The 27,991-nt window shown below is 38.7% G+C and overlaps 1 protein-coding gene across 21 annotated transcripts in view; it reads left to right on the top strand.

Moving 5' to 3' along the window:
* Positions 1-15,088: 15,088 nt before the first annotated feature.
* The window catches only part of MAP1C (methionine aminopeptidase 1B), a 70,169-nt gene continuing 57,266 nt past the window's right edge, over positions 15,089-27,991 (top strand). For 15 of the 21 annotated variants that reach the window (XR_016045564.1, XR_016045565.1, XR_016045568.1 and 12 more), the window contains exons 1-2: positions 15,089-15,250; positions 24,507-24,585. Coding sequence is in view for 1 of the 21 variants with exons in the window: in XM_088853360.1 (XP_088709486.1) it covers positions 15,133-15,250; positions 24,507-24,585 (197 nt within the window). In the remaining 20 variants the exon portion in view is untranslated. The remainder of the gene's footprint in view (positions 15,251-24,506; positions 24,586-27,991) is intronic. The other 6 variants (XR_016045571.1, XR_016045576.1, XR_016045579.1 and 3 more) reach the window with 1 other exon arrangement.

Here is a 27,991-nt window from a genome sequence, read left to right as displayed (position 1 = left end):
AAGAGTTATCATGTTGTTTCTCACTACTTCTATCAATGTCCTTTTGGGCTATTCCCTTGCCTGTTAGAACCTTCTACTTGAATCAAATTGCACCTCCTAACCAATACTGTCTTAGGTCTACGTTGACTGTAGCCAATCCTCATAAATCTACTTTCCTTCATTTTATGCCTATTGAAACCGCACCTAAGTTCTCTTATATGTATTCATTCCAAATTCTATATTTTATTGTCTTGCTATTAATTTATCTCGATATCCTCATCTAAGCTACGCTTGTCTTATGGATAAGTTGTTTTTTAACCGCCCAACATTCCGTCTATAAAGGACAACTGGTCTTACAGCCGTCTTAGAGAACTTTTCCTTTAGTCTCAATGGTATGCAACGGTCACATAAAGCTCCAGATGCACATCTCCACTTTGCTCACCTAACTCTAAATCTATAAGCGACATCTTCCTCAATCTCTCCATTCTCAGGGATTATCGACCCTAGATATCAAAAATAATCTCTTATAGATATTTCTTATCCACAAATCTTAGCTACTTCCTTTTTTTTATTTATATTATTACTAAAATTGCATTCCATAGATTCTATCGTAGTCTGGCTAACGGTAAAACCTCTAAAATATCTGTTGAAGGATTCACGGTAAATGCCTTGCTGTAGCGCTGGATTTTCTTTTATCATCACTAATTTCTTGCGGTTGTTTCCCATCACCTATTATTTGTTGCTCTTCTTTTGGGATTTTTTGGGGATTACAAGATCCTATTAATTTGGGCATTTTATTTTTGACTTACTCTTTGGTTTTGTGTATATATAGCATTGTAAAGCTTCTTGTAAAAGCATAAATAATAGTGGAAGAAAAACTATCGTGGATGTAGGCAAATATTGCCGAACCACGTTAAAATTTATGTCTTCCTTCTTTCTCTTTATCTCTTTTTCTTTCTCTTATTTTGTTCACATGGTATCAGAGCATGCAGCGATCCATTGCTCATCCAGGGTTTTTCATTTCTTTGAGTGTTGTGGGTTTTTTTGCCGTTGTTTTTTTTTTCACAATTTGCTGCCATTGTTCTCCAATCTATTGCCAGAAAATTTCAGTGTAACTAAACCACTGTTGGCTGATTTAAAAATATCTGAAAACCTACTATCTTGAAGTTTCTATCAGCAATATTATTATTTGCTTGAGGTCGTGTGTATCAAGCAAGCCTCTTGAAATTAATGTCATCTGTTGTTGAATGTAACGATGTTGTGCTCTTGTCATCTATTGTTTGTTGTGTATTTTTCAACCAAAAACCATGAGCATTGATTGCACGTTGGATAGAGAAAACCAGCAACCTGTGAGTGGATTTCTTCTACCGCTTGTGTGCTTCATTCTTTTGGATTTGCTAGGTCATCTATGGTAAGTATTGCTGCCCCCTCTTACTGCTGTTAACAGTTCTTTTTATACAGAACTATGGATGCTAAGGATATTAGCTCTAAGTATTCTCCATATGACTCTGAGTTCAATACTAGCATCAAACATACTACTACCCCTCTTAACGGACTTAATATATTGCCTGGTCAAGGGCCGCAACTTTGGCATTGGGTGGGAAATCTAAGATTGGATATATTATTGGAAAAAAAAAGCACCCAAGGCTGAAAATCCTACATTTGAAGATTGGCAAGCCAATGATCAAATGGCAATATCTTGGATTTTGAATTCTATGCAACCTATAATTGCTGAAATATTCACTCACTCGAACATAGCCCAACAATTATGCGAATCTATCAAGTCAGTTTATGGAAATCAAAATAATATTGCTCGCATATATCAATTGAAACAAGAAATATCTCAGGTTAAACAGGAAAAATCAGTAACTAAGTTGGTTGCCACTCTCAAACCCATGCGGGATGAGTTAGCCACTTATACTCATGTCACTACTGACTTAACTATTATCCAAAAACGTGTGGAGCAAGATCAAGTACTTCAATTTCTCTATGCTTTAAAACCTAAATATGATAGCATAAAAAATCAAACATTGATGTCCGCAAAACTTCCTAGTTTCTCAAATGTTTACTCTATTGTAAGAGAAGAAACTAAAAAGAAGGTGATGAATCCTGATACAAATAATACTGAACTGATTGAGAAGTCTGCCCTTGTTGCAAATAATGACAAGTCTACTAATAATGAAACAAGAGGAAGCGGTGTTTTTCATGGACGTGGTAGAGGGTGTCATAATAAAGGAAGGACCATGTTTAAATGTGATCATTGCAAAGCTATTGGCTACATAAAGGATCGATGTTGGGTTCTATATCCTCACTTGAGACTTTCATAGGATATAAAAAGACATGGTATAAGAGGCAATAGAACTGGTTTTTAAGTATCCAAGACTGAGTCACAAATTACTTTTGAAAAACTTGCTCAATCTTTCCAACAGTGTGGTAAGAGTGGCAATACCTCCACACAAGTCTCTCCCTAGGAAACAAGCAATTTTACTCTTCTCATTCTCATTCAAATACTTATTCTTGGATTATTGATTCAGGGGCTATTGATCATATAACTGGTAATTTAAGTGCTTAACCAGTTATGAGAAATCTTCTAGTAAGCCTCCTGTATCAATAGCCAATGGTTCTATTATTCCTGTTCATGGTGTTGGAAAGTCGAAAATTATTTTTAATTTGTATGATTCTGAAGTACTGTTTCTGCCATCATTTCCTTCAAATTTGTTATTAGTTAGTAAGATAATAAAAAATCTAAGCATCAATGTTGTTTTCTCTCTTCATAACGTTGTCATTCAGGATTGGGCCACGGGATTGGTGAAGGGAGAATTCAAAGGGGTTATATATTTTTCATCAAGAAAATAAAGCCTTAGTGGCTAGACATTCTAGTAGTAAGTTGTGGCATGCTAGTGTTGGCCACCCTTCATATCATACTTTACATCTTTTAATTCCTAATCTTCGTATTGACTCTCATGGATGTGATACTTGTCAATTTTTTAAACAGACCAAACTTCCTTTTCAGAAGTCTATTAATGATTACCTTTCAATTAGTTCATTCGGATGTTTGGGGACCTGCTCCCGTTGATTCTTATTCTGGACATAGATATTTTGTTTTATTTATTGATGATTGGTCACATGTAACTTGGATATATCTTTAAAATCAAAAGATGAAGTTTTTCAAATCTTTAAGGAATTTAATGTCCTTGTGTCCAATTAATACAATGGCTAGATTAAAATTTTTCGATCTGATAATGGTACTGAGTATGTTAATAAAATTTTTTTTGAGTACCTAACCAGCTTTGGGATTATACATCAGACCTCTTGTGTCGGGACCCCTCAATAGAATGGAGTTGCCAAAAGGAAGAATAGGCATATTCTAGAAGTCGTAAGGTCTTTAATGTTTGAGAAATATGTTCCATAGAATTTTTGGTCTGAAGCTATTTTAACAACACGTTATTTCATTAATAGACTTCCGAGTAGAGTTCTTCATGTTAAATCTCCCCTTGAAGTTTTAAATAAAAGGAATATTATTATCTCTCATTTGCGTGCATTTGGGTGTATTTGTTTTGCTCATACTCTTGACCTTTAACGCGACAAACTTGATTCTCGTGCTACTAAGTGTGTTTTTGTTGTATATTCCTCTACAAAAAAGGGATACAAGTGTTATAGTTCTACATTAAAAAATATGTTTTTCTCTAGAAATGTTCAATTTTTTGTGGATGAATCTTATTTTCAAACCAACTCTGAATTCTCTGAAAATAAGATGCAAGGGGAGTATCCTCTTCCTATTTCTGCTAGTCAAAACAACAGTCTTTATGAAAGAAATCAAGAGAATCAAGATGCAGACAGTAACAATGAGAATGAAGATAGAAACAACGACACACCAAGAGATAGGACTCCCATGGCCCATCCTCCTGATCCTCCCATTCGCAAATCATCTCGAGTTATGCGTTATCCCTCAAGGTTGCAAAACTTCTTTACTTACCATGCTGCTTCTCATCCTATTCAAAATCAGATTTGCTATGAAAATATTTCTTCCAAGTTTGCTGCTGTTTTTAGTTCTATCTCTAACAATGTTGAACGTAGTAATTTTAATGATGTTTACTCTCAGCCTGTGTGGAGAAAAGCCATAGGGGAGCTTCTGGCTCTCGACAAAAATCACACCTGGGGGATAGTCCATTTACCCAAAGGTAAAAAAACCTGTCAGTTGCAAATGAGTTTTCAAAATCAAGTACAATAGTGATGGTACCATTGACAGATACAAAACAAGACTGGTTGCAAAAGGTTTTACTCAAACCTATGGTGTGAATTATAAGGAAACATTTGCCCCGGTTGCCAATATGGGCACTGTTCGGGTTCTTCTCTCCATTGCTGTAAATTGTGGTTGGCCTTTATGGCATATGGATGTCAAAAATGCATTCGTCCATGGAGACCTTAAGGAAGAAGTGTATGTGAATGTTCCCCTAGGTCATCTTAAAGAAGGAAATCCTGAACTTACCTATAGACTTAAAAAAACTTTATATGGACTCAAGCAATCTCCGAGAGCGTGGTATGCAAAGCTAAGTACTGCTTTATTAAGTATAAGGTTTAAAAAGGGCTCTGCCGACTCTTCCTTATTCAGTAAGAATGGAAAAAATGGAATTGTTGTTGTCATTGTGTATGTTGACGATATTGTAATGATTGGTTATAACAAAGAAGGAATCTCAAAGCTAAAAGGATATTTTCAAAGCAAATTTGATATTAAAGATTTATGAAAGCTCAAGTACTTTATTGGAATTGAGGTTGCATACTTTAAAGAGGGAATTTTTATATCTCAAAGAAAGTATGTTTTGGACCTCTTAAAAGATGTTGGTAAACTTGGGGTCAGACCTCTTGATATTCCAGTCGACTTGAATAATAAACTTACTTCTGATGAGGGGAGCCTCTTTGAAAATATTGATAGACTTGTTGGGAAACTAATTTATTTGACTGTTACTAGGCCAGATATCGCTTATGTTGTTAGGCTAGTTAGTCAATTGATGCATGCCCCAAGAACTAGTCCTTCGGTATTTAAAACTGTGCCTTGGAAGAGGAATTTGGCTAAAATGTAGCAATCACATTGATACTGTCGGATATTCTGATGCTGATTGGGCTGGATGCCAGAGTGATTGAAGGTCTACTACTGGGTTCTGTGCAATGGTGGGTAGAAATCTTGTCACTTGGAAAAGTCAAAAGCAAGGCGTGGTCGCCAGATCAAGCACATCAGCCGAACATAGTGCCATGGCTGCTATGTAAGTGAACTTGTTTGGTTGAAGTTTCTCCTTCAGGATCTCAGATTTCAAGTGAAACTGCTAATAAAAATGTTTTGTGACAATTGGGTTGCCATTCATATTGCTTTAAATTCTGTATTTTATGAAAGGACTAAACACATTGAGGTAGACTGCAGCTGTGTCTATGATAAGGTTCAAACTAAAATTATCAACACTCCATTTCTTCAAAGTGAAGACCAGCTATCATATATTTTTACCAAGGCAATTTGAAAGACAAATTTTTTATAAGCTTTGAACAAGTTGGGCTCAATTGATATTTACACTCCAACTTGAGGGGGAGTGTTAAAGGATTCACGGTCAATGCTATGTTGTAGCCCTGGATTCCTTTATCATCACCTAATTTTTTGCAGTTGTTTTCCATCACCTATTATTTGTTGCTATTCTTTTGGGATTTTTTGGTGATCACAAGATCCTATTAATTTGGGTAGTTTCTTTTTGATTTACTCTTTGGTTTTGCGTATATATAGCCTTGTAAAGTTTCTTGTAAAAGCATAAATAATAATGAAAGAAAAACTCTCGTGGATGTAGGCAAATATTGCCGAACCACGTTAAAATTTTTGTGTTCCTTCTTTCTCTTTATCTTTTTTTCTTTCTCTTATATTGTTCATAGTATGCCTCCAACATTCTAACTTTGCATTGACGCCGCCACTAGTCTCATTGGTAAAAAATATATCATCCGTGAACAACATCCACAACTGTACCTCATATTGCAGGTGCTTGGTTAACTTGTCATAACTAAAACAAAGATATATGGGCTCAGTGCTGATCCTTGATGTATGCCTATTGTCATTGAGCCTCACCTATCTCTCCAATAGTTATTCACACTAGTTAAGGCTTCCTTCTACATGTATCTTACTATATCAATAATGCCTCTAGTGACTTCTTACTTTTCTAACACTCATAAGATTAAATCCCTAGATTGCAGTTAACTAAAGTACAAATTCAAAAATACAGAATAGCAGTCCATCTAAAATGCTATCATTTTAAGATATTTGCTTGTTCCGATAGATTGTTTTTTGAGGAATATATTGCACCTCTTTTAAGGGAATATATTGGTAAAATATTTTTATAGAAACTTTTATTAAATCAATATTCTTAATTTCCTCATGCTTATTTCTCACCCAAATTCAAAGTTATTAAATCAATAAAGAGATAACATTATAGCAGGGAAGTTTCTTTTAAAAAGTTTTCTTGAGAAAAGATAAAAGACGAATATATATTGTCACACCCCAAGAATTTACAATACTATTATTCCTGATATGTGACGGACAAAACATATATACATCTATTGATAGGACAATTTACAGTGGCGAGGTCTTACATAGTAAATAAAGAAAGCTAGTACAACAACAGTATCTTCCAAGGTTGATCTTGACTAGCACTCAAAATGAATCCGTAGTTATCCTGAAAAAATGTTTACCATAGTTTGATGAGTTTGGCTACTCAGTAAGTGATCATCATAATCCTAAAAATAATCATGATTGAAAGATATCAATATTTTCCAAAATGAGATCTATTAACAGAAATGCATCAACAGTTTCACTTTCAATAAATGCATAATTAAGTATAATCCGAGTAATTGAAATGCTTATAACACTTTTAACGACAGTACATAATTCAAAGGATTTCACAAAATACCCTACTGGCGTCCCAAGTAGGTCACCTATATACCCCATCAGCGTCCTGATGGGTCCACTTAATCCCTATCGGCGTCCCAGATAGGTCCACTTAATCCCTGCAGGTCCACTTATACCTGACCGGCGTACCGGATGAGTCCACTTAATCCCTACCGGCGTCCCAGATAGGTCCACTTATACCTCACCGGCGAACCGGATGTGTCCACTTGCATACTTAAATTATTTTTAAATCTCTTTAAACATTCGAAAGCAGCAATATCATGTACTCAACATATCACTAAAATCATTAATATGAATTTCACTTAAACCATTAATAACAATCACTCTATATAACATTTCAAAAATAACCAATCATATATCTTGGGCTCAAATTTAGAAAGGTAGCAGTTTGTAAAGGCATTCTAGCATAATTGCCAATTTAATATGTATAGAAAAACTCTTATAAAAATTCAAGAATACAGAATTATCACAATTTATGGGATGTTAATTTGCAAATAAACATTTCACAACAATACTATAATCAATTGCAAAAATGTCAATTTTTAAATAATACGGCAGTTATTTGCACACAAATTTTACAATGTCTAAATATTCAAAACAGTAGAAAGAAATATCACAATTTTACTAAAAGCAGAAATATCACATTTATTTCTAACAATAAACAAGAAAAATAAATAAATTTATTTTTCTAATTTACAGCATTCAAAATTTCTAACATAGATAAAATATCACAATTTTGATTAAAAAGATTATTTTTCATGATAATGAGGTCACGTGCGCATAAAATTTATCGCGCCTAAAATTCATGATAATAAGCAGAAATAATTATTTCATTTCATTTTTAAAAAGAATGGATTATTTTTCGAGACAATGAGGTCACTTACACATAAAATTGATAAAATAAAGATCCTAGACGGAAATATCACTATTTATTAAAAGTAGACTATTTTTCAGAAAGACGATGTCACTTACACACAAAACTTATAAAATAAAGATCCTAGATGGAAATATCACTATTTATTAAAAATAGACTATTTTTCAGGAAGACGATATCACTTACCCACAATTATTTGAGAGGGAGCTTCCGATAAAAATTTCGGTTCGAGAGAGAAGTTTACTGTGTTTCGACCAGAGAGAGAGATCTCAAAATTTTGTTTTAGGGTGGGAGTGCTCACATCCCCTATTTAAATTCTTATAACGTATTATTATATTATTTTCTTACGCTCTACCTCATACCTGAGGTGTCGCGTTAAAAGCAGACTTTTATCGTACGAAAACCACGTCCGCTAAAGGACGTTGCCAGCTGCAAACAGCAGAAGGCAAAAGCAGGCAAGCAAAACGGGCAAGCAAAAGTTAAACGAAGTAAAAGTTTTTGAAAATAGTGATGGTCCCCAAAGACCATCATACTCAAACAAAACATCACCTATTTATCAGCATATTTTCTCTTTTTTTTTTTTTTTTTTTTTTTTTTGAAATTTTAGGATTGCTACATTCTTCCCTCCTTAAAGAAATTTAGTCCTCTAAATTTATGTACCTGATTACTGAAAAAGATAGGGGTATTTTTCTCTGATTTCGTCTTCTCTTTCGCACGTGACTCTTCTCTTGAATGGTACTGCCATAATACACGGACTAAAGGAATCTCCTTGTTACGCAACACTTGCACCCTTCTATCCAGTATCAAAATTGGCTGCTCAATGAAGGATAGGTCTTTCCTGATCGATAATGGTTCATATTTTAAGATATGGGACGGGTCGGGCTGATATTTTAGTAGTGAAGATACATGAAAGACATTATGGACATTTGCCAATTCGGGTGGTAAGGCAAGTCTATAAGCCACACCTCCGATTCTTTCCAGGATTTCAAATGGTCCGATGTAACGTGGGCTCAACTTTCCTTTCTTGCCGAATCTCATAATGCCCTTTATTGGTGAGATTTTTAGGAAAACTCAATCACCTTCCTCAAATTCAAGATCTCTCCTTCGGTTATCGGCATAACTCTTTTGCCGACACTGAGCTGTCCTGAGCCTTTCACGAATTAATGCTATTTTATCTGTAGTTATCTGGACAATTTCTGCCCCCAAAAGCTTTCTTTCACCAACCTCGTCCTAACATATGGGTGACCTGTATTTTCTTCCATACAGGGCTTCATATGGTGCCATCTGAATACTGGCTTGGAAGCTATTATTATAAGCAAACTCAATCAGGGGTAAATGGTCATCCCAGCTTCCTGTAAGGTCAATAACACAGGCCCTCAGCATATCTTCCAAGGTTTGGATGGTCCTCTCCGATTGTCCATCAGTTTGGGGGTGAAAGGCAGTACTAAAGGTGAGTCTCGTCCCCATGGCTGACTGTAGTCTAGCCCAAAATTTTGAAGTAAACCGAGTATCCCTGTCCGATACAATACTGACAGGAACTCCATGCAACCGCACTATTCCCTTAATGTACAACTGAGCCAGTCGATCCAAAGTGTACGTCGTGCGAATCGGTAGAAAGTGGGCAGCTTTGGTTAACCGGTCCACAATGACCCAAATGCTATCATGTCCTGAATTTGTTCTAGGCAAGCCAGAGACAAAATCCATAGAGATGTGCTCTCATTTCCATTCTGGCACCGGTAAAGGCTGCAACAACCCAGCGGGCCTTTGATGTTCAGCTTTTACTTGCTGGCATGTTAGGCATTTATACACAAATAGTGCTACCTCTTTTTTCATATTATTCCACCAAAAGGTTTTCTTCAGGTCCTGATACATTTTAATACTTCCGGGATGTATTGTATAACGAGAATGATGTGCTTCTTCTAAGATAGCTTTCTTTACACTCTCATCATTCGGGACACAAACCCGACTTTTGAATCTTAGCAAATCCTCACTACATATAGAGAATTCATCTCTCTTTCCTTGCTTCACCTCTTCTATAATTGTTATAAGCTGAGGGTCTTTCTTTTGTGCCAATCGAATCTGTTGGATTAATTGGGGTTCAGCCTTAATATTGGCAATCATACTTACCACACCATTAATGGGCGGAGTTGGATGCCAATCCACTATTTCCTCTAACAATCGCATTTCTTGGATCATTAGATGAGCTAAGACTCCCGTAGATTTTCTACTTAGAGCGTCGGCTACAACGTTAGCTTTTCCTGAATGATAATGGATTGTACAATCATAATCTTTTAAGAAATCCATCCATCTTATCTGCCGCATATTTAAATCCTTCTGAGAGAAAAGGTATTTCAAACTCTTATGATCCGTGTATATTACGAATTGTTCACCATATAGATAATGCCTCCATATTTTCAAAGCGAATACTATTGCAGCTAGCTCCAAATCATGAATTGGATATTTTTTCTCATATTCTTTCAACTGTCTTGATGCATATGCCACTACTTTCCCATATTGCATTAATACACTGCCCAAACCTTTATGTGAAGCATCACTATAAATCACAAATCCCCCACTCCCCTCAGGAATAGTTAAAATAGGTGCTGAAGTTAATCGAACTTTTAGTTCTTGAAAACTCTCCTCACATTCACTTGTCCACTCAAATTTGACATTTTCTGTGTCAATCGAGTCAATGGGATTGTGATTCCAGAAAATCCTTCTACAAATTTTCTGTAATATCCTGCCAATCCCAAAAAGCTTCGAACTTCAGTCACATTACTTGGTCGTTTCCCATTAACAACGGCTTCAACCTTTGAAGGATAAATTGATAGACCTTCTTTTGATATGACATGTCCTAAAATTGTCACTTGTTTAAGCCAAAATTCACATTTACTAAGTTTGGCATACAATTTATTTTCTCTTAATATTTGCAATACCATTCTTACATGCTGCTCATGTTCCTTCTGATTCTTGGAATAAATTAAAATATCATCGATGAATACCACAATAAATTTATTCAAAAAGGGCCTAAAGATTCGATTCATCAAATCCATAAATGCAGCCAGTGCATTAGTTAATCCAAAAGGCATAACTAAAAATTCATAATGGCCATACCTTGTTCTGAAAGCTGTCTTGAGTATATCTTCACCTTTAATCTTAAGCTGATGGTATCCAGATCTAAGATCAATTTTTGAAAACACTTGTGGTCCTTGTAATTGATCAAATAAATCATCAATCCTAGGTAATGGATACTTATTTTTCACTGTCACTTGGTTCAACTGTCTATAATCAATACACAATCTCATAGTCCCATCTCTCTTTTTGACAAACAGTACTGGAGCACCCCAAGGTGACACACTGGGCCTGATAAAACCTTTATCTAATAATTCTTCCAATTGTTGTTTCAGTTCTTTAAGTTCTGCAGGAGCCATTCTGTAAGGTGCCTTAGAAATTGGTGTTACCCCTGGCAATAATTCAATGGAGAATTCAATTTCCCTGTTAGGCGGTAATCCTGGCAATTCTTCAGGAAAAACGTCGGGATATTCTCGGATAGCCGGAGTGGTATCCAAATTTATTTCTTCCTTCCTATCTTCTTTGATATAGGCAAGAAAGCCTTGACACCCTTTTCGAAGGAGGCGATTAGCTCGAATACAAGAGATTAAATATGATGGGGAGTCTTCTTTGACATCATTGAAGTAAAATATTGGTTGATTCGGAATACTAAAGGTAACAATTTTCTTATAACAATCAATACTTGCATGGTATGCAGAGAGCCAATCCATGCCTAAGATTACATCAAAATCTTGAATTTTCAGGAATATTAAATCAACCAACAGTTCCTTTTCTTCTATCTTTATTACACATGATTTGTACATTATATTGGTGTTATTTGAATCTCCCATCGGTGTGGCTACCTCTAGAATGTATTCTAATTGTTCTGGTTCTACCTTTAAGTGACATGCAAAGTGTTGTGACACAAATGAATGAGTAGATCCAGGATCAATCAAAACATGAGCTACTTTTTGGAAGATAGTAAGAGTACCTTGGATCACTGATTTTGAGGCCTGAGCGTCTTGCTCGGTAATCGCAAATACTCTTCCCTTCATCTGAGGCTTCGGAGCTATCTCTCCTTGCTTTGGAAGCTGTTGTGTCTATAAGCTAGGACATTGTTTAATCTGGTGTCCCAATTTTCCACATTTAAAACAGGCTCCGGTATTCCAATAACAAGGGCTTGATCCATGATTTTTCCCACATTTTCTACATGGTTCTATTGGGTTTTGAAATGGCGAGGGCCTTGGCTTCTTGTTTGGCCTTTCAAACTGTTGTCGATTAGATGATGTAGGTCTAACATGACTATTCTGATTTTTCGTCTTTTGGTAATCTTCAAAATCTTTTTCGACAATTTGGGCACTATCCACTATTTCAGCATAAGTTCTTAATTTCAAGACTGATATTCTGCTTCTAATAGCTGGCCTGAGACCCCTTTCAAATTTCTTCACCTTTCTTGCCTCATTATTAATCATATGCGGTGCAAACCTTGCCAATTCAATAAACTTGGCCTCGTACTGTGCTACTGTCTGATTTCCTTGGATTAATTCTAGAAATTCCATTCCTTTTTGGTCTCGAATAAAATCTGGGAAATATTTTTCATTGAATGCCTCTATAAATACTTCCCAAGTCAAGGTTTTATTTTCTTTGACCAATACTCCTTTTGCCATTCGCCACCAGTGTTGTGCCTCACCTTCTAACATAAAAACTGCCAAGGCCACCTTCCTATCATCAGGACATTCCATAACCTCGAATATTTTTTCCAATTGCATAATCCATCCCTCGGCTTCCAGTGGGTTTACAGCACCCTTAAAAGAGGTGGGTTTAATTTCTTAAATTGTTCGATATTGCTCTCACCATTTCCTGTAACTGACTGCTTGGGTGGATTGTTGTTTTCCATCTGATGTTGCATTAAAGCAACCATATTTTCCAAGGCGTTGTGAATTCCTTCCATATTGGCTTCAGCTATTCTGGATCTTGACTTTATCCCGGTCTGTACACACAATAAATGTGATTTTTAAGTATATTCTTTTTAAATTTCCGAAGGATCTTAAACCTATTGCTCTGATACCATAATTGTCACACCCCAAGAATTTACAATACTATTATTTCTGATATGTGACGGACAAAACATATATACATCTATTGATAGGACAATTTACAGTGGCGAGGTCTTACATAGTAAATAAAGAAAGCTAGTACAACAACAATATCTTCCAAGGTTGATCTTAACTAGCACTCAAAATGAATCCGTAGTTATCCTGAAAAAATGTTTACCATAGTTTGATGAGTTTGGCTACTCAGTAAGTGATCATCATAATCCTAAAAATAATCATGATTGAAAGATATCAATATTTTCCAAAATGAGATCTATTAACAAAAATGCATCAACAGTTTCACTTTCAATAAATGCATAATTAAGTATAATCCGAGTAATTGAAATGCTTATAACACTTTTAACGACAGTACATAATTCAAAGGATTTCACAAAATACCCTACTGGCGTCCCAAGTAGGTCACCTATATACTCCATCAGCGTCCTGATGGGTCCACTTAATCCCTATCGGCGTCCCAGATAGGTCCACTTAATCCCTGCAGGTCCACTTATACCTGACCGGCGTACCGGATGAGTCCACTTAATCCCTATCGGCGTCCCAGATAGGTCCACTTATACCTCACCGGCGAACCGGATGAGTCCACTTGCATACTTAAATTATTTTTAAATCTCTTTAAACATTCGAAAGCGGCAATATCATGTACTCAACATATCACTAAAATCATTAATATGAATTTCACTTAAACCATTAATAACAATCACTCTATATAACATTTCAAAAATAACCAATCATATATCTTGGGCTCAAATTTAGAAAGGTAGCAGTTTGTAAAGGCATTCTAGCATAATTGCCAATTTAATATGTATAGAAAAACTCTTATAAAAATTCAAGAATACAGAATTATCACAATTTATGGGATGTTAATTTGCAAATAAACATTTCACAACAATACTATAATCAATTGCAAAAATGTCAATTTTTAAATAATACGGCAGTTATTTGCACACAAATTTTACAATGTCTAAATATTCAAAACAGTAGAAAGAAATATCACAATTTTACTAAAAGCAGAAATATCACATTTATTTCTAACAATAAACAAGAAAAATAAATAAATTTATTTTTCTAATTTACAGCATTCAAAATTTCTAACATAGATAAAATATCACAATTTTGATTAAAAAGATTATTTTTCATGATAATGAGGTCACGTGCGCATAAAATTTATCGCGCCTAAAATTCATGATAATAAGCAGAAATAATTATTTCATTTCATTTTTAAAAAGAATGGATTATTTTTCGAGACAATGAGGTCACTTACACATTAAACTGATAAAATAAAGATCCTAGACGGAAATATCACTATTTATTAAAAATAGACTATTTTTCAGAAAGACGATGTCACTTACACACAAAACTTATAAAATAAAGATCCTAGACGGAAATATCACTATTTATTAAAAATAGACTATTTTTCAGGAAGACGATATCACTTACCCACAATTATTTGAGAGGGAGCTTCCGATAAAAATTTCGGTTCGAGAGAGAAGTTCACTGTGTTTCGACCAGAGAGAGAGATCTCAAAATTTTGTTTTAGGGTGGGAGTGCTCACATCCCCTATTTAAATTCTTATAACGTATTTTTATATTATTTTCCCCTATTTAAATTCTTATAACGTATTATTATATTATTTTCTTATGCTCTACCTCATACCTGAGGTGTCGCGTTAAAAGCAGACTTTTATCGTACGAAAACCACGTCCGCTAAAGGACGTTGCCAGCTGCAAACAGCAGGAGGCAAAAGCTGCAAACAGCAGGAGGCAAAAGCAGGCAAGCAAAACGGGCCAGCAAAAGTTAAACGAAGTAAAAGTTTTTGAAAATAGTGATGGTCCCCAAAGACCATCATACTCAAACAAAACATCACCTATTTATCAGCATATTTTCTCTTTTTTTTTTTTTTCTTTTGAAATTTTAGGATTGTTATGTATATTGGTTCCATTAAAAGAACAAGAATTTTTAAAGATCTCTTGAAAAACTCGAAATTCTTGACAATTTAAAAAAAATCAGACATTTATTTTTAAAAAAATCTTGTTTTAATTGGAGTTGCCATGTGTGCTCCCACAGATATTTGTTTATCTCTGGGTTCTAATCCTCAGTTTGAGCACGACAACGGCCAACCTTTAAACGGGCTTCGTGAACTCGAGAGTTTGCAAGGACAGAAGCTCGGGCCTTGCTCCAATGGCCTCTTCTACTACACTTACCTGTTCCTCTTTCTTGGGTGAACCCATCTCCTCTGCCTCCTCCTCTTCTAAGCCCCTTTCTGGGGCCACCCATTTGAGATTCTCTCCTCCTCCAGGTTCGTTTCCTTGTCTTTTACATTCTGTGTCAAGGTTTGAGAATTGGGTATTTTCCTATGACTCAGGACGTGTCTTAGAAAGTTGATCATTCTCACTCTTATTGGGTGGGGTTCGAACACTACTGAAATTGGTTAAATTTACACCATCAGTACGAAATGATGTGTTCGAGAATTTATCATTTCGCTGATATAATCATTCTATGAGCCTTTTCTTGCATCTGGACAAGTTATTTTGCAATTCTTTTACCTGGAGTTTTGAATTGATTCATGGGAGAGTTCGTTTTAATGGTGGCTTGTTTGTGAAGTAGAAGTGGTTTTGATGTTGTATCCAGAATGGTGTTCTGAGTTGTATAAAATCTGTGCATTCTGGTGTTAAATGTAGGTGAAACAGTCAACTGAAATTTTGCCCACTTTCTGGGGTCGATTTTTGTTTAGTGGGGCAAATGACAAAAGGAAATCAAATCGATAGTATGGAGTTTCATTCTGGGTTATTAATCAAATTTTTTGGGAACGTTTTAGCACTTAATCATTCAGTTACAAGTTATTGCATTTACAATCTTTAATTATAGTTTCTGCAAATAAAAATGCAAATCTCAAGTATAAATAGATTTGGATATCTGTGGATTTTTCTCCTGAATCACTGTTCATTAGAACTAACATAGGAAACAAGCTCTGTTCATGCCTTCCACATTCATTTGCTTTTCCTAATGAAATAATGATGTGAACTGCATACAACACATGCGTTTTGATTAGAGATTCAAACATTTCACATATAAGAAAGTTCACTAGTGATCAACAAGGGATGTATTTTGTTTCTAGGATGTGGCAATTCAACCTCTTCCCTTTAGCTGAGGTGCAAGAACGAGTTCTTGATGAATGATCCCATTTATGGTGAACGGTTCTGCAGAATATTAGGTCATATCTTTCCTGATGGCTTGGTGCAGAAATTCCACCTCTTTCTTTTTTTTTGATGTTGATTCTCTTTGTAGAAGAATTTGGAAAAGCATGGGTCACAGAGCCAAGAGCTGCATGGGAAGTTGGGAACTTAATAAAAATAGGCCTTCTTGCCACTCTGTTTTAGGATCATTAATGCATGGTCTTAAACCAAAAAAATAAAATACAAAAATCCTGTCGAATAGAGCAATGGTTTCATATTATAGGGAAATCCTTCCTACACATGATGTTCTCTTCATTTGAACTAGAAGCATGAGTATATTGCTTGGTGATAAACATCATGTGAGCCTGAAAACTAGCACCTAGGATGTGATGGTAAGGTCCTATTTGCTATCTTTGAGAGGTTAATTGACAAATGGTTCTCCTTGGCAAGCAACTTGACTGGTGCTCTGCAACGAAAATGAATGGGGCATGTGAAGAATGGAAGAATGGGTGTGTACTTAAGAGGAAAAAACAAGTAAAGTTATATTGTGGATGGAGATCTCAGAGACTGTCCTGGGTGACCTTGTCTATGTCACAATTGGTGAGATCAGATGCAAATCTGCAGTAATCAAATACATACGTTTGAAAGCTATTCATAGTCTAAGGCTAGTTTATTAGTGTGAGCGGTGGTTGTCTTATATTAGCATGGTTCATGCTTGATAAGAAGGCATTTTAAGTGACAGTTTATATTCCAAAATGACTACCTTTTGTTGCTATTTATGAGCTGGATTGTTATGATATATCTTACTACAACAGTTCCTGCCCACAAAATCGAATCCTATAATATAAAGATCTTGTTTCTTCAATGTTTCATCTCGATGTAGTTCACCATGTATATACCCAAATGCCAAGTGTGGCTCTCTGGCAACAGTGCTACCCTTAATACCTAAAGTTTTGATCAAATTGGTTAAATAAACTTGGTGCCTGGTTTTTTTTGATAAACGTTAACTTTTGTATTACTATAAGAGTGGAGTACAATTTTGGGTTAATCCAAGAGTACCCTCTAGACGGGACTCTCGGTAAAAAATAGGTCAACAGACCCTTTGCAAAAAATGGGTTTATAAGGTTGCCCCCATACAATAGGTTTACAATGAGTTTACAAAAAATGGGCTTATAAGGTTGCCCGTATACAATGAGATATTCTTCTAAGTGTATCCTCTGTGGTCCAGAGCAAAAAAGGAGATGGACCAGGTTTGATCTTCTTCATGGGCCTTAGCCCCGTCCTTCGCTAGGAGATCGACGAACTCGTTTGACGTCCTCGAGGTATGCATCCATAAGATGGCCATATGCCTGTAGATGTATGTAATCTCATAAAAAATCGAAGCAAGATACCATGAAGGTGTAGATCTGCCGGTTGCCCATGTTATGATGTTATACACATCACCCTCCACTATTAGGTTTTGCCCCCAAGATTGATCGAAACATTTTGGGCCCCTCACAAGGGCCATTGATTTGGCATACTGGGAATCTTGAAATCCAAGATATTCGGAGTTGGTAAAAAGGATATTGTGTTGGTGATCTCTAAAGACACCACCAGCTCCCGCATGGCCGGGGTTCCCCAAAGAACACCCATCGAAGTTAAGTTTAGTGGCTCCGTCAGGGGGTGGCTTCCAGTTGCTTGATCTTTACTCCTTCAGTGGTCGGTGGAATATTATATTATCCCATTGACTTAGGAAAGAATTCACAGAGATACCCATGAAGAGTTGTTGGTTAGAAGCCCAGAAGGTTACTAAGGATGTAACCTTATGAAAGATTGTTGGAACTTGGCTAACCTGTCCTTGGAAATTCAGGCATTTCTTTTTGTCAAGATCACCCAAATGGTTGCTGCCACTGCAGCCTTCCATAGGGTTCTTCTAGCCTTCGGCCATTGAAATGCATAATCCAAAGCTATTAGGTCCTTGACCGTCATTGGTGTTACCCATTGGACACCGAATAGTTGTAGCAGTAGACTCTAGAGGTCGTGGGCAAGATTACAATGGATGAATAGGTGGGGATTGGATTCCTCCTCACACAAACACATGATGCATATGTTGGGGATGGGAATCCCTTTTCTCTTGGAGGTGCACTTTAGGGGGTGCTATAGTATGCCAAACCTTAGAAAGAGCCGAAGGAGGGTTTAGGGGGAAGGTCGGAGGTTGGATGAGTTTCTTGTAAAAAGAGGCCACTGAGAAGACCCCTGTAGGGGCAAGAGACGATATCAGCTGGTCCCTCCCTTGTGTAGGGATGAAAGAAAGGTGCAAAGCTGGCGACAAGGAGAGAAAGTGGTTTGCTCCCTCCTCGGAGAAGTTTCTTCTAAATGAGGGGTTCCACACTCTTCGACCTCCCTCCGGCACCATTTCCTCCTCTATAGTAGAATCTCTATGGGCTGCGATGGCGTAAAGCGATGGAAAGAGGTCCCTTAGTGGCGCGTGTCCAAGCAAGAGATCTGACCAGAAGCGCACTCTCTTTCCATCTCTTGGATGAAGCTTGATGACTTTTTTGAACATTGCGAGGGAGGAGGTGAACGACTTCCATACTCCTGATGCATTGCTCCAAGGTCTCCTCTCTGGCACCCAAGTGCGGTCAAGAATCTTGTATTTACTGTGTAGTACCTGAGCCCAGAGGGAATCCGTCTGAGTGGCCAGGCGCCACCACCATTTCCCTAAAAGGGCCAAGTTGTGTTTTCTTAGGAGCCTGATCTCCAGCCCCCCCTGATATTTATGTAAGCAGACCTTAACCCAAGAGATTAAATGATATTTTGTTTTCTCTGCCTGTCCTGAACATAGAAAGTTCCTTATAAGTTGGCCAAGCCGATTTGCCATTAAAGTTGGCATTTGGAAAAGAGACATAAGGTACACAGGGGCATTGACCAAGGTTGCTTTGGTCGGAGTAATTTTACTCGCTTGAGAAAGGTATCCCCCTTTCCATCCAGCCAAACGCCTATCAACCTTGTCTATCATTTGGGATCAATATCTCTTTTACAGTATTCCTAGCCCCAGAGGTAGACCCAGACAGGTTGTGGGAAGGTCCTCGACTTTGCAATCCCAATTTGGGATAAGCTCTCTGATTTGGGCATTGGTGACAACTACACCCATCATTTTTTATTTTTCCATATTGACCTTGAAGCCTGTGGCCACTTGGAAACATTTCAGGTAGAGCCTCAAGTTATCAATTTCTTGAGGAGATGCATCTAGAAATGCCAAATTGTCGTCTGCGTATTGCAGGTGCCACACTATAGGGCCTAGGTGAGAAGTTTTAAAACCTGTGAGGAGACCTACCAGGTATACTCGGGATAAGGATCGGCTAAAGACTTCTGCTGAGATTACGAAAAGGAAAGGGGAGAGAGGATCCCCTTGGCGTAATCCCCTCGAGGAAGGGAAGAATCCTTTTGGGGTTCCATTTATGTGTATCGAGAAATGCGGATGAGAGTAACAACCTCTTATCCACTTTCTCTAACGATCATAGAATCCCATTCTTGCCATTGTCTCATCCAGTATGGACTAATCAACATGGTCATACGCTTTCTCCCAGTTGATCTTAAAGATGAGACCAGGCTTTTTAGCCAAATGCCTTGAGTGGATACACTCGTGGTCAACTAGCGTTCCGTCTAGGACTTGCCTATATTTAATGAAGGTCGACTATGAAGACGAGATAATAGAGGGAAGGACCTGTTGTAATCTTGAGGCCAGCACCTTGGCCAGGATTTTATAGGAGCAGTTGAGCAAATTGATTGGGCGAAAGTCCTTTAGCTCATCTGCCCTTCAACCTTGGGGACCAAGGCAATAACAGTAGCGTTAATGGCTTTATGGACTATCCCCTGGTGGAAATATTCCGTGAAGAAACTCATGAAGTTTGGGCGAAAGGTTTCCCAAAAGATTTTGAAGGGGGCAATGGGGAACCCATCTAGGCCAGCAGCTTTATCTTTGGCTAGGTCATCTAAGGCTTTCAGGATTTCCTCTTCAAGGAAAGGACGCTCCAGCCATAGAGCCTGGTCTTTCTACAAGGTATGGAAGTCAAGGTCGGCCATTATAGGTTTGACACTCCTCGGAGCAGCATAAAGGGCCTGGAAAAAATTTAAATAGTCAATTTGATTTCTCTAGGCTGCACATAATAGCTATTATTCAACTTGATAGTTGAAATGGTATTGTCTCTTCTATGACAATTTGCTATTCGGTGGAAGAAGCGAGTGTTATAGTCCCCTGATTTGAGCCAATTGGCTCTAGATCTCTGGAACTAGTAAAGCTCTTCTCTTTTGAGGGTAGAGAAATATTCAAGTTTGGTTTGGGTTCTCAGATTAGATTTAGTGGCTGTCAGAGTTCTGGACTCCTCAAGACAGTCCAGGTCTTGGATGAAATTTAGAAGAGAGGACTTCACTTGTGAGTAATTCCCAGGGATGGACTGACTCCAGGTCTTAAGGGAGGCTTTGAGGAGTTGAGTCTTAGTTTGGGGTTTTTAGCCTGCTCTTCTCGAAACTTGGGCAGAAAAAGAGTTCCACCAGATGGGAATCAAGTTAGGTAGAGATTTTTCTTCAAGCCAAGCCATTTTGAATCTAAGAGGTTTCAGACCTCTACTAATAGCTTGGGTGCTATGAAGAATGGGGCAGTGGTCAGAAGTGGGTTTAGGCAGGGCCACGGCATGGGATCCCAGAAAGAGTTCCTCCCAATTTAGAGCTAGGAGAAACCTATTGAGTTTAGAGAGAGTAGGTTGGGGGGAGTGATTGGACTAGGTAAAGCGGTTTCCTTGTTGTGGGATGTCTAGGAGATCATTTCTAAAGATGAAATCCGAGAAATCCGTCATACTGTGAGAGATGTTAGAGCTGGAGTTTCTCTCATGAGATCAAGGAGTAATATTGAAATCTCCACCCAAGCATCAGATTGGGTGGGGTAGGGAAGCCACGAAGTCCAGTTCTTTCCAGAGGCTAGAACGAAGGGAAGCAGAGTAGGGGCCTTAAATGGTCGAGAATTTCCACTGTAAGCCGTCAGAGATACGAGATAAGAAAACAGTAATAGAAAATTCCCCTAGATGGGAGGATAGGAGGTGGTCACTGGGGTCCCAGATCACCCATATACCCCCTGAAGCCCCTTCCGCAGGTAGGACAACCCACTGGCATGGCCTCCTACCTCAGATCTGGTGAATGAGGTGGAGAGAGGGCTCGGGTAGCTTAGTTTCATTGAGAGCAAGAATAGTGGGACGATGTTTCAAGTACAAGTCCTTAACGACCTCCCTTTTGGAGGAGTGTCCCAAGCCTCTAATGTTCCAAGTGAGAAACTTCATGGTTTTGGAGAACGAGTTGAGATTGAGGCTAATCTAGCAGATCGCCTTAGAGGGAGGGAGGAGATAGTGGCAGGGAGACCTTCTGAAGAGAGGCCTTCGTATGAGATTGTGGAAAAGAGATTAAGAAGATCCCTTTGTCCTTTAAAACTCACCTTCAGTCGACTCTGAGCATTTGCGAGAAAGAATCGGTGGGCAGGTCTTTCAGGGCCTTCATGCTGAAAGCCCATAATCTGAAATAATTCCTTCATTCTCTCCAAGTCTCGATTGTTCCCATCCCCGTCGACCCTCTCGTATTGTCCCTCGTCGAGGCGGGAGAGATGGTCGTGCCAGGCTCCTCAGGCGAACCTGAGGTCTGCTCAGGAGGAAAAGAGGTGGAGAACAGGTAGGGTAGAGGTCAGGTGGTAGGGTTGGAATAGGTTCAGAGGAAAAGGAAGGGGGAACAGAGGGAGGATCAAAAGAAGGAGAGGGGAGGGGTGAGGGGGCGGAAGGCGAGGTAGTGGAGGGGAAGCCTGGCGAGGCAAGTATGAGTGGCTCGGCGGAGGCGAGGGGAGGTGAGTTTGGCGTGCCTTGGTCCCAAGAGGGGAGAAGAGGGGGCGAGAAATGGTCAAGAAAGGCAGGGTACAGGAGAGGAAAGGGGTTAGAAGGGTAGAGAGAAGCATGGTGAGTGAAAGAGGGGGAGCAAGTAAAAAAGTGGTGGGACAGGTAGTGGAAGGTGTAGTTGAAGTGGAAGGTGTGTATCCTGCAAATGCAGACCAGATGGGGTGAAGAGGAAAAGTGCGGGGCAAGAAGGGAGGAGATGTAGTATGAATCTTGGGGGAAGGGTATGTGGAGTGCACAGCCATGAAGTCGTAGGGAAGAGGAGGATGGTCCATTGATGGTGTAAGAGGAGAAGAATGGGGAGGCTCGGAGAGGAGACTCAAAAGGGTGGGAGAGGAGGGGGTTGCCGAGGCCAACAGAGAGGGGGGACTCAGAGGGTAGGTGGCAGAAAAGCAAAGGCATAGGAGGGGGAAAAAAAGGGGCTTCCACCGAAGGCGAAGGGTCAACATTAGAAGGAGGGGGAAAGAGAGGTAGGTCAGGATCTCGAGGTAGGGTAGTAGGTGAAGTGACAGCAGTAGGGGGAGGAGAGAGAAGGAGGCATTTCGAAGGACGGTGGAAAGGTGGTAGGTGAGATCTGCGACAGAAGACAGATCAAAGGAGGTGATGGGTCGGCACTAGAGGAGTGCCCAGAAGGCGGAGGCAATAAAGGCAAGGGCGACAGGTGGTCTGGACAGGACCGTGCAGCGGGGGACATGGCAACCGAAGAGAAGAAATGTTCGGAAGGAGTAAATGCTGGGGTCATTGAAATCAAGTGCACTGACATAAAGCACGCCGAGTCCTTAAATGAGGCAGGTTTGGGATCCACATGGTCAATCAAAGAGGATGGGTCGGGTCCGAGGGGTTTACCCGGCAACACGGCATGCGGACCAGGCACATATTCGAGAAGGGGTTCTTTACCGGGTCGACACAAGGGCGCTTAGGCTCGATCGAATAAAGAAGCGCCGACTTCGGTCCTAGCGCTCGTCAGGACATTGATCCTTGCATGCGCAGACTTTGGTCCTAGCGAGGGAAGGAGGACCTCTTGGACTTCCATCCTAGTATTCATCAAGAGGGGAACACTTGTACCCTCCTGGGCTGGTTTGGTGAGTTCAGTTCTGTACCCTAGCCGTTCTAGAGGCTGATGGCGTGGCTGCCAGATGGCGGGGTTTGGAGGTTTGGGTGCCTTGCCCTGGAGTCGCACCGTATGGTTCGGAAGAGGAGCGGTGGCCTGCCGGAGGCGCCTTCTGGAGCGGCGGTTTTTGCACCACACAGTTGTCCAAGGATTAGAATCAGTAGGCGGGGAAGGAACCGCCTGATTGAAGAAGAGAGAGGTGGGAGGCAAAGCTCCCGACCACGAAAGGGAAACCTAAAAGAAGAGATTGTCAACTTCAAACCATAGGCTTGAAGGGCTTAGACTGGTCTCCAGCACCTCCAGAAGCAGGCGGATGGAGCCAAGAGGGAGAGACTCAACCGATTTCTAGTGGATAGAAATCAGGTCGTCGCAAACTTTCGCCACTTACTTGAAAGTCGAGGGGGACCACACATGGAGAGGGACGTGGTCAAGGATAAGCCAGACTCGCTGCATTCTGAAGGACCCTTGAGAAGGGGACCACGCTCGAAGCAGCCCGGAAGGCCCTTTGAAGGTGGGGAAAGAAGGTTCGTGGAGGGCACGCAACGCGTACTCAGGGGACAGGAAGGAGAAGAGGAAATCACCACCAGAGATGCGTCTGCAAGTGAGATAAGGTTCCCCCCATATGCGTTTTGCTCATCGTTCAATGCCTCTTACATCGTCGTATCTGGGTTGGAAACTGGCCACCAAGCAAGAGGCGAGTTTTTGCTTGAGCTAGATAGCTACATCAGGAGGGGTTGAGATAATGCAAGGAAGGAAGGGGGAGGGAGAAAAAGAAATGGAACTCCTCCTGGATAGATTAGGAGGGCCGAGGGGAGCAGAGGTAGATTTTCCAGAGATCATCACCTAGGAGAAAGTGGCCTTGGGAGGTTGCTTAGTCACTACACATGGCTGCTTAGGTCCCCCAGGAGGAGAGTGGGGCCGTCGGGAGAAGAGGACTGGAATCTAGGAAGCGGAGGGTAGGTTTTGGGGTAGAGATTGTAGATCTGGTCCCAACTAAGAGGAGGAGGGGAAGGAGGACGACGACGGCTCATGCCCAACACCTGGTTGTAAACTTGGTGCCTGGTTCTTAACTTCTTATTTAATTTCTTTATGTGTGCGTGCCTGGAGCTAATGTGTGAAATCCAACCTTGAGTGCATGGCTAGGAGCACAAAAATATATGGGTAGGAAAACAATTTTATCTTTTAGACTGTGTGCCACATTCACTGATTGTACTTAGTCTTTGGATTTTATGCTGCATTTTCTTATTCATTTATTATTATTATTTTTTATTACACACTCCTCATCCTAGGTTATGATTTTTTCTTTTTAATACATATGTTCTCATCTGCAATGTTTGTGACTGATATTTGCATTTGCAGGAAATCAGTGTTCACATAGATGTTTTCTAGTGTTTTCTAGGAAGCTATCAGGATTAGAGGAGGCAATGCGAATTAGAAGGTACATTATAGTGAGCTCATACAAACATGCTAACTGTAAGGTTATCAATGCACACTTGTTGGTTGACTCAACTTGATCTGTAGAATTAATGAGTTTTGAGAATAAAAAGTTACAGTATAAGCTCTTAAGTTTTTTGGGCTCTTCTAGTGTTCAATGTTTAGTATTGGTACTTGGTGTCTCCATATTCATAGTGATAAGGGGCTGTTCTTTACTAAGAAGATTTTATGTAAGGTATCTTTTGTCAGTTTTTGTTTTTCATATTACTACAATTTGTTTTTCAGTGAGGGTATTTCGTGTGAACTTCTTCTTTCTTGTACTTTTATTTATACATAGACAATCAGAAATATGCTGATCTGTAACTACCTTGAAAGTAACTTTCCAAACACTATCTTTCAAGAATTCTTTTGAGGAGACAATGCTAACTTTGAATTTTCACTTCTTTTCACATTGGAAAATCTTGGGATTGAAATTCACCTAGAAGTGCAATCTAAGGGGCACGCACCACCTATGGGCAAATTGTCCACACACCCCTCATTCAATTAGAACAAGGATTGTGAGCCATGTGCCTCACATGGCCAGTGGGGTCCATGTGGCCTCTTTTTGCCCATCACATGACCATAACAGACCCACAAGAATGACCCCATGTTCTCCCATACGATTTTCCAAAGCCCCCTTAAATTTGACTTCTAGAAAAATGATATTTTAATCCAATACTATTCCTGTTTTACAATGATGCTAATTCCATTAATATTCTTATTCTAAAGGAAAAAAGCTTATATAGGGTTGCAACATTAAAATGTAGAATTACTGATGCACCTCAAAAATCCATTGAAAAGGGTGTTTAAATGTTGAAAAACCCTCTAATTGATCATCTCGATATCGAGATGTATGAATGTGAAAAAAAGAAAAGATTGTGAGTCTCAAAAAATAGTGCATCTTGCAACACATTATCTAGACTGTCCATTTTCAAGATTTTCATATGTTTATAGATCTACTTGGATTTAACCATTTTTGGAGTAAACTTTTATAATTAGATATGAAAATAGATTTTGAGATGATCTTAAGAATTTTTTATACCAAAATCACATGTTATGATAAAATTTGGAGGTGCTCCTTAATTGAATTATTTAAGGTTGCAACCGTATAGAAACCAATGTTGTCATATTCGCTTTGGAGACTACTTCGGTTTGATTTAAAAAATGAAGCAATTTGGTGCTTCGATTGATTTGAGGGAAGACTTCGGGTTTTTTTTATATTTTATAATTAATAAAAATAATTTAAAATTAATAATATATAAATTTATTACTACACTCAATAATAAATAAAGTAGTAAAATATTTTTTTAATATTATCAACAATTTTGGATTTCAATTTTTAATGCCCTTAGGACCTAGAAGCATGGTAATGAAAAGTACTTGCATAGATCTTTTAAATTAAAAAGAAAAAATCAATTTGTGTTTTACTTTTGACGTTTTAGCTCTATTAAAGTAGGTAAGGTGGCAGGGCCGTGCAGCACTTCTCTCTACGTGTAAAAGTAGGTAGGTGCTATTTTTTGTTAACCTTTTTTTATACATGGCATTATATTGTGGAGACTTTACTTTTAACAGCACCACACAACAAACAAAAAATGTGCCTCTTCTTCAGTTCGCTTCGTTGGTGTGAGAAAACCCGAAGACTTCGGGTACTTCGCCCGAAGCGAAGCGAACTTAACAACATTGATAGAACCACATCCTATTCAAAAAGTGAATTCCACACCATAAAAACAAGGCGACTAATTTGAGAGAAAAACCTATTTTATTTTTCCCGAGTTAACAAATTTTCTTCAACCACGGTGCATTGTCCAGTAGTTGGTCATGAAAGGTCAAACTACCAGTGTAGTCAGCATTTTATTTCGTGAGAACAAAATCCCCATTTCAGGAGAAGACTTATTGTATCCCAAGATACTAATGAGTGCATCCATGTGTGTAGATCGTGGTTCATGCATGAATTGGACCACCAAACTTGTAGCTTGTATAATGTTTGGTTGGGTTATTGTCAAATAGATTAGCTTACCAACCAATCTTTGATAAAGACCACTATCCTCCAACTCTTGATGGAGGCAAGATTGAGTTTGCTTCCAAGGTCTATTGGTGAGTCAATTAGTTTGGCTCCAAGTTTTCCAATCTCCTTGAGCAAAGACAGTGCTACTTGCTTATGGACGTTAGAATGCAATGAAGGGCAGTTCTGTAATTTGCCTGTGTTTTAAGTGGTTTGTATTGGAAAGTCATTTGCTGTAATGTATAAGTGCTAATCTGTCCTTACTCATGATGAAATATTACGTATATTGTAAAACAAAAATTAGGGCTGTGCCTGGTATGTGCTTTCAAGTGTGTTCCTCTTTTCTTTCTTCTTCTCTATGTTTTTCATGGTATCAGAGTGAGGTTTGTATGTGCCCTCAGCGTGATCAACTCTAATCAAGGTAGCCCATATTTCCTTCTTCTTAAAGATTTATTATCTTTTTTTCTTCTAGGCCCTAATCTTCTTTCTTCATTTTTACCCGTTTTCATCATTCTCATTCTTCTTTCCTAAACCCTAATCTTTCTCACTCATATTTCCTCCATGTCAGGGGCATCTACTATTCACATTACTGTTCATGCTCGTATTTCACACTACCGTTCATGCTATTGTTCTTTCTTTTAATCCTCATATGTCAGCCACCTAACCCATAATTCCCTCTTCATTCAATATAAAACGTTAGATCTTGTTTGAAATCTGTGATATTGCTCTTCATCACCTATTTCTTTCTCTTAAAAAAAAATCCTAATTTCTTTCTCCTTTTCGGTTCTTGAAATCTAGTCCAAAACCCTGACTGCTTTTCTCCCTCTTGCTCTTCAAAACTTAACTGTTTGTTTCTTTCCCTTTTTCTTCTTTCTTGAAATCTCTTGCTCTTGTGCTCTTTCTTATTCTTAACAATGGCCTTGTCATCTTCTTCTACTTCTATTGGTCTTCCTAATCGTCAATACATAATTACATACCTATTAAACTGAATGCCTCAAATTATTTTTACTTGGAGAGGTTTAGTTCTAGCTCATTTAAGAGGCCAACGATTATTAGGGCACATTGATGATTCATCAAAGCCTTCAGCTGAGTTTCTTGGAATATTTTCCACCCTACTAGAGGAGCTTATTCCTCAAGTAATTAATTTACGAACTGCTGCGGGAGTATGGGAGGCCCTTCATGACTCTTATTTTTCTAAGAAATAGAACACTAATTATGCATTTTTGAAGCGAGCTTCAGGCTTGTAAAAGAAATGATATGTCAGCCTTGGAATTCTATAACAAGATAGGAGCCCTTTGTGATCAGCTTGCTGTGATGCAGGATCCTCTAAGTGAAAGGGACAAGGTCCGTCATGTCTTCAGAGGTTTAG

This window comes from Amborella trichopoda, chromosome 12 (assembly GCF_054954075.1).
Source record: "Amborella trichopoda isolate Santa Cruz 75 chromosome 12, AtrichopodaSantaCruz75HAP2 v2.0, whole genome shotgun sequence".
Classification (NCBI taxonomy): Eukaryota; Viridiplantae; Streptophyta; class Magnoliopsida; order Amborellales; family Amborellaceae; genus Amborella; species Amborella trichopoda.
This window is presented reverse-complemented; position numbering and strand designations above follow the sequence as displayed.